Here is a 7,844-nt window from a genome sequence, read left to right as displayed (position 1 = left end):
ATGGGACCTAATGAAACTTCAAAGCTTTTGCACAGCAAAGGAAACCATAAACAAGACCAAAAGACAACCCTCAGAATGGGAGAAAATATTTGCAAATGAAGCAACTGACAAAGGATTAACCTCCAAAATTTACAAGCAGCTCATGCAGCTCAATATCAAGAAAACAAACAACCCAATCGAAAAATGGGCAGAAGACCTAAATAGACATTTCTCCAAAGAAGATATACAGAGTGCCAACAAACACATGAAACAATGCTCAACGTCATTAATCATTAGAGAAATGCAAATCAAAACTACAATGAGATATCATCTCACACCAGTCAGAATGGCCATCATCAAAAAATCTAGAAACAATAAATGCTGGAGAGGGTGTGGAGAAAAGGGAACCCTCTTGCACTGTTGGTGGGAATGTAAATTCATACAGCCACTGTGGAGAACAGTATGGAGGTTCCTTAAAAATCTACAAATAGTACTACCATATGACCTAGCAATCCCACTACTGGGCATATAACCTGAGAAAACCATAATTCAAAAAGAATCATGTACCAAAATGTTCATTGCAGCTCTATTTACAATAACCAGGACATGGAAGCAACCTAACTGTCCATCAACAGATGAATGGATAAAGAAGATGTGGCACATCTATACAATGGAATATTACTCAGCCATAAAGACAAACGAAATTGAGTTATTTGTACTGAGGTGGATAGACCTAGAGTCTGTCATACAGAGTGAAGTAACTCAGAAAAAGAAATACCGTATGCTAACACATACATATGGAATCTAAGAAAAAAAAAAAAAGGTCATGAAGAACCTAGGGGTAAGACGGGAATAAAGACACAGACCTACTAGAGAATGGGCTTGAGAATATGGGGAGGGGGAAGGGCAAGCTGTGACACAGTGAGAGAGTGGCATGGACATATATACACTACCAAACGTAACGTAGATAGCTAGTGGGAAGCAGCCGCATAGCACAGGGAGATCAGCTCCGTGCTTTGTTACCACCTAGAGGGGTGGGATAGGGAGGGTGGGAGGGAAGGAGACCCAAGAGGGAAGAGATATGGGAACATATGTATATTTATAACTGATTCACTTTGTTATAAAGCAGAAATTAACACACCATTGTAAAGAAATTATACTCCAAAAAAGATGTTTAAAAAAAAAAAACAGTAAGTGCCAGAGCAGTGGAAAATCTAACAAAATAATATCTGTGAAACCTTTTGTGCAGCACAATGCACCATGCACCCATGTACTGTTTCATAAACAATAACGGCCAGGAATTATTGGACATCTACTGTATGCCATGTGCTAGTAATGCTGAACATTCTGTATACATTATCTCAATCTCTACCACAAATTGTTATTCCCATTTGATAGATGAGAATGCCAAGGCACAGAGAATGTAATTGATTTGCCCCAGACCACACAGTGAGAAAGCAGTGGGCTAGGACTTGAACTCAGGCAATCTGACTTCAAATCCTGGATCTCTAACTACTGTGTTATTCTGTTAAAAGATTTCATAACATACAGTGGGCAGAATCATGGTCCCCCAAAGATGTCCATGTTCTACTCCCCTGACTATGACTATGTCAGGCTACATAGCAAGGGGGAAGTAAGGCTGCTGATGGCATTAAGGTTGTTAATCAGTTGACCTGTGAAGATTATCCTGAATTATCCGGTTGGACGGTTGGACCCAACGTAATCACAGCAATGACAAAAGCAGGAGTCAGACTGATACAACGTGAGAAAGACTCAACCGACCATTGCTGGCTTTGAAGAGGAAGGAAGGGGCCATGAGCCAAGAAGTGAGGGCAACTTCTAGAAGCTGGAAAAGGTGGAAAGCAGCTTCTCCCCTACAGCCTCCAGATAGGATCGCAAGCCTGCCAGCACCTTGATTTTAGCCCAGTAAGATCCATTTTTGGACTCTGACCTCCAGAACTGAAAAATAATAAATTTGTTTAAAGCCACTAAGTTTTTGGCCATTAGTTACAGCAGCAACAGGAAACTAACATACAAAGTATGTACACATTTTCACACCAGGTAGGTAAAAAGATGAATCAGATAACAATGGTCCCCAAGATATTATTTTTAAAAAGTGATTCAAAATCCAACCCTATGGGAAAAGAAGCACTGGTCTTGGAGATACCAGAGTTTGGTTCATACTGACAAGTAACTAAATGACCTTGGGCAAGTTACCAAGCTCTCTGAGTGAGTTTCCTTCTCTGTAAATCAGGGATTACTCTTCTCATAGGGCTGGAGTAAGGACTAAGACAGTTTTTAGAAACAAGCTAACACAATGCTGGGCACTCACCTGTCCCTTTCTTCTTATAAACCCCCAAAGGAACACTGAGAAAAAAACACAATCATCTTAGGAAGAAGCTGTATTTTATTAATATTAAGGATATCAAACAATTTAAACATCAATGTAATTTGCTATATGGAAATGGTGTGAATTCTAAAAAAGAGATCAACATACCCCAAATTTTAAGGCAAGAAGTTTCTCATCCTAGGGGTCATGCTAGAGCTTTGGTCTCTCTCCTCTCTGTTTCTGTCTGTCTGTTTGTCTGTCCATCTCACTCTCTCTCCTGGGATCAAGTTAAAGTAAGATAGTAGTCCAACAAAAAGAAAGATGTAAATACATTGATTTATGTCCATTTTGCTGTGCAAATAACTAGCACTGTTTTTGTTACATAGGCTGCTTCTCAAGAGGAATATATATTTTTAAAACGGCCTTCTCTGAGGCTTCGACTGAGATCTGCATATCAAGGTTTTACCCTTTCCCCCAGTGACCCATTTGTCTGAGGGAGGCATTCAATTAGACTGCCAGAGCAAATTGATTCAGTATTGACCAGGAAAGGCTTCTCACTTGAAAGACATATTACACCAAGGTGGAGGTGTCACTGTCACCAGTCAATACTCAACTGCAAAGGCCCAGATGATTCAGGAATAGGAAATGAGGAAAGGTCCTCCCCAGGCATTTGGAGCAGCAAATCCTCCTCTTTCCCTTACAGAAGAGGTAGCGTGGGCGTGAGAAGCCCAATAAATTGGGTTTTCGTAAAGGTAGGAAACTGATTGCCAGTCTCTGCTAGCAGTAAATGGGAATAAGGAAAATGGAAATTCAGAAATGAGGCAAAGGTTTCTTCACCTCAAGATCCAAAACTGGGATTTGAGGTCTCAGTGATCTTATCTCTCAAGGTCATTGCTCTTTAGAGAAATACCCCTGCTCTTTTCAGATACCCTTGCCCCTTCTCCCTCTGCAGATGCAGCCATGAAGCCCAGGTCTGAAAAATTTATCAAAACTCTCTCTTTACGACCTTCACACATTGTGTTTATCAGCAAAAGATGGACACTCAGTTGTTTTAGACAAGAAATTGGGTCTGGGATCCAGACCATCAAAAAGCACTGTATACCCAGTGAGACAGAAATAAATGCTAATCGATGATAAGCACGCTTTATTTAACATAAAACGGGGCAGGAAGGACCCAAGTTTGTGGTGTCTGATGTTGGCTTTTAGTCTTTATTATTTCTCAAATGATGGCTTTGATTTGTTGAAATGTTTTATAGCCTTGAATATCTGACAGAATAAATTAAACCCTTTCTAAGAGCTTTCCCTTGATTATCCCAAGTACCCACTATAGATAAGATTGTCCTTTACATCCCACTTGAAAAATCATAAAATTGGTTCCATTAAAATAATTAGGACCCCCACCTTCATTTTAAGATTTAGCCACTACATATTTACAGCACTGCTATTTTATTTACATTTTCACATCCTTGGAACAGGGTGACCATTTTCATTGTGTGGCACACATATTATTAAAGTCTTGTAGTCTCCAAATGTCACTGGTGAAAGCTGAAATCCATTATCATTTACTCTCAGAAATGAAGCCCATCATGCTGTGCTCTTGCAGAAAAGAATAAAGAGGTTTAAACCAGAATCTGCATAATCCCAGGTAGAGGCAGAAGCAGCAGTACTGGGAGAAAAAAAAAAGGCATCATCTCTGATATGCAAACTCAGGGGAAAAAATGGCATATATTACAAATCAGGCCATGTGAATGCACAGTACCCAAGAATATGCTTAAATAAGTACACACGTTGTGATGAATCTGTTCAAGGCACTGATGATCATTTTCTAAGCTATTTTGTCAAGTTCCTCAGACACACATATATGCGCAATTCTGTAGCTAAAATACAGCTGCCATTCCTTCTATTTTCATTTGGAAGCCAATGGCAGATAAAATGAAAAACCCTGTCTTCAACCCTATCCAAAAAGATCCTCCTCAGAGAATACTTCTTTCATTTATTATTTCTTTCCAAATAAATTTCTAATATTATTCATATGCCTGATTGAAAAATTACGTCTAGTATTAAGTTAAAGGGGAATAAAGAAATGGGTGAGCACATGCCCAGGGTGGTGAGGAAAATGTCCTATATACTCCAGAACCTTGCTCAAACTAAAAGGATAGAAGGGGACATGTTTCTCAAAGAATCCATTTCTTCTAACAATAACTCAATTTCAAATAATGGTCTTAGCCACTAAAATAATAACTATTAATATTATGTAAAAAACATGGAAGAGAGTTTATAAAATGTAAAAGAAAACATGAAATTGTGTCTATACTATTACTGCAACCTTGAGAAATTATTTATATAGGCATATTTACACCTATAGAGAAAAGGTCATAAAAATATACACAGATATGATGATAGTAATTATTTTTGTGTAGGAGAGTGGTGGCAGTTAAAGATGGATTTTTTCCTTATTCTCTTTATCTGTCATTTCTAATATTTTTACAATGAAAATATATTGCTTTTTAATTTAATTTAAATTTTTTTTAATCTTTAATTTTAAAGATACAAGAGGCTAAAGACTCTAAATCCCATCTCCAACTTTTTTGTAGGGAAAATTATGTTCTCAAAGCATTGAATTCACAAGGCTAGGAGAAAATATTACCATTTGCAGCTTACTATATCTGCTACTTATTCATTATGAATTTCTTAAATTGGAGAAGGCCATACCTGCTGGGAGAACTTCGGAAGGATGAGTAAGGAAACCCAAGAAGGAAAGTATCAAGTACAATTGAAGCTAATGAGTTTCCTAGATGTGTACTCACAACATTGATGGTGTTCAGGATAACCTACCCCAAGATATGGCACCTTGGCATAAACTGAAAAAAATTTAAGAAATGTCACATGCAGGAAGGACTTTCTGAACTTTCCCTGAAGTAGGTCACAAAACCCTTATGGGAGAGGGGCCCTCCCTATGCAGGGAGGAAAGGAACATCCTTATTTCCAAGGTGGAAGGATGCTGAAAGGAATCTGAACAGGCCTTGCTCTTTTCCCGTGTACTACCCTTAGCTCATACTCTATATCCTATCGCATTTTTCCACGACTCTCCACACTTCATCAAACCTAGCGTGAAAACACTCTGGTTTAATCGCTTCTTCAGGTCTTTGTTTCCTTATTAAGGCTCTTGTGTCATGTAAAAGTTATATTAGATACATTTGTATGCTTTTATCTTGTTAATCTGTCTTGTTATAGGGGCCTCAGCCAAGAACTTGGCCTACACCAGCTTAAGGTTAGCTCCTTTCCTTCCAATAAAGTGTTCACACGCAGGGAGAGGCAGGAGGTAATACTAGAGGCTTTATTAACATGTGAAGAACTGTGAGTGAATGTGCTACTCACAAAACTGAAAAATTAGTAACCATGGATTTAGACTAGGCATCACAAGATACCAAGTTCAGCTGCTCTTATGAAGTTCTATCAGTGTTCATATCCTTTGCACTATTCCCTTGATAACAAAGATGAGAATCTTTCTTCAACAGAGACTGTCAGCTGTGACAAAATCAGGGAAGATTTCTCACTTGGTGAGTGTCTTTTAGAAAATAATCATGGGGTGGCATAGAGGGAGCTATGGCTAAACATCACCCGGACTTGATCTTTTGCCGCAAGCAGGCTGGTGTTGCCATTGGAAGACTGTGTGAAAGATGGGATGTCAAGTGTGTGATCTGTGACTCCTACGTGTGTCCCTGCACTCTGGTGCACATGTGTGATGAATGTAACTATGGCTCTTACCAGGGACGCTGTGTGACCCGTGGAGGCCCCAGAGTTTCAGATGCCTATTTTTGTAAGGAGTGCACCATCCAGGAGAAAGACAGAGATGGTTGCCCAAAGATTGTCAGTTTTGGGAGCTCTAAGACAGATCTCTTCTATGAACGCAAAAAATAGGACTTAAAGAAGAGGTGATTGGTGGGCTGCCTCTTTCTCCCCGAATCAATCTGCTGCAGCTGCCAAAAGAAATGCCTACAGAAAGGAAGTGGAGCACAGAGCATCACCTGAATTGCCTATTGGTACACTGGCAACTTTCCACCCTTTCCTCTCTTCTCACCCAGACATGGTAGGAATGGAAAAAAAAGATTCTTCGCAGAGCACTCTGGCAGACTGTATCACAGAAAAATTGATAGGTTGGTTCATGGCGTTCCTTAAATTCAAGAAGCAAGACTGTGTTAACCACATCGAGAAGTTCTGTACACCAAAAGCTTCTAAAACAGGAATGATATATCATTTCAGTCTTCTGTTTGAGGAGCTGACTGTGAAGCTAGCTGCAGTGAGAAGCACGTTCTTGCAGCAGCTCTGATGGCAGTTGTCCTTGATGAAACATCTGCAGGGTGGTAGTGGGCTCTCAGAACAATAAATGTGGGCATTTCATCTTGCAACACCCACCAGGTGGTGCTGGTTCATGTTATTTTTCTTCTAAAAATTGGAAACCCTTAGGGCTTCCCTGGTGGCGCAATGGTTGAGAGTCCGCCTGCCAATACAGGGGACACGGGTTCGTTCCCCGGTCCAGGAAGATCCCACGTGCCGCGGAGCGGCTGGGCCCGTGAGCCATGGCCGCTGAGGCTGCGTGTTCGGAGCCTGTGCTCCGCAACGGGAGAGGCCACAGCAGTGAGAGGCCCGTGTACAGCAAAAAAAAAAAAAAAAAAAAATTGGAAACCCTTTCTGTTGCTATTGTATTAATAAAGCAGGTGTTTATTTTCTGGTAGTCAGCCCCTTCCCAATTTAATTTTCACTCTAGGAATTTTAGTCACCCAGGAATTTGCGATTCAGAATAAAGGTATTGGGATTCATGCAAAAAGGAAAATAATCATGGTAAGAGAAAGCACTTGTGATGTTTAGGAAAAAAATGTAGAGTTCTTGTTTAAGTATCTACACATAAATTAACCAGTCACAAAGAATAAGTAACATTGAAAGGAACAATACTGATATGTAAGCAAGATGCCAAAAAGCAAGAAATCTAATAACCAGACTCTCAACTCTGTGTGTCTACAGCATCAATTGAATATTTAAAAACCTGAACATGTAATGGTAAAAAGAATAGACACTCTAAGAATGAACTAAGCAAAGCCAGTTCATACTTTCCCATGGCTAATTTGCAGAATGGGAAAAGTGCTTTTGGAGGAAGGTAAAAACACATAGCTTGTTATTTATGTATTTACCAAAATTAAAATGAAGGACAATCAACATACTAAACTACATAATACTGATTTTTGCTCTACAGCTTCAGCAGAGACAGGAAGTCTCACCAAACATTCCATCAGCTCCCCAACGTAAGAAAAAAGCGGCCACTTCACTGGGTCACTACTTGAAGGACAGTGTCTCGAACCACAGCAGCCTTTGCATGAGCCACTGTTGTGTGTTAAACCAACTAGGATTTGGGGATTGGGTGTTCCCACAGCTTGACCTAGCCTACCTTGACTACAATAGTCAACTCTAACTTTTCTTTGCCTTAATCAACATTAACTTTTCTTCTGCCTTGCCATAAAATTGATAATTCAAAAAGAGT

The 7,844-nt window shown here is 39.7% G+C and overlaps 1 protein-coding gene across 1 annotated transcript; it reads left to right on the top strand.

The window, feature by feature from the left end:
- Positions 1–5,907: 5,907 nt before the first annotated feature.
- On the top strand, positions 5,908–6,229 carry LOC309821714 (PHD finger-like domain-containing protein 5A; the record flags this gene model as incomplete). The annotated part of the gene is made up of 1 exon (XM_082653213.1): positions 5,908–6,229. The coding sequence occupies exon 1, from the start codon at positions 5,915–5,917 to the stop codon at positions 6,227–6,229; it is 315 nt and encodes a 104-aa protein (XP_082509339.1). The 5' UTR covers positions 5,908–5,914.
- Positions 6,230–7,844: the final 1,615 nt, after the last annotated feature.

The sequence above is a fragment of the Grampus griseus genome (genome assembly GCF_964374135.1).
Source record: "Grampus griseus genome assembly, chromosome: 4".
Lineage (NCBI taxonomy): Eukaryota > Metazoa > Chordata > Mammalia > Artiodactyla > Delphinidae > Grampus > Grampus griseus.
The sequence above is the reverse complement of the archived record's forward strand: the minus strand, read 5'-3'. Positions and strand labels throughout refer to the sequence as shown.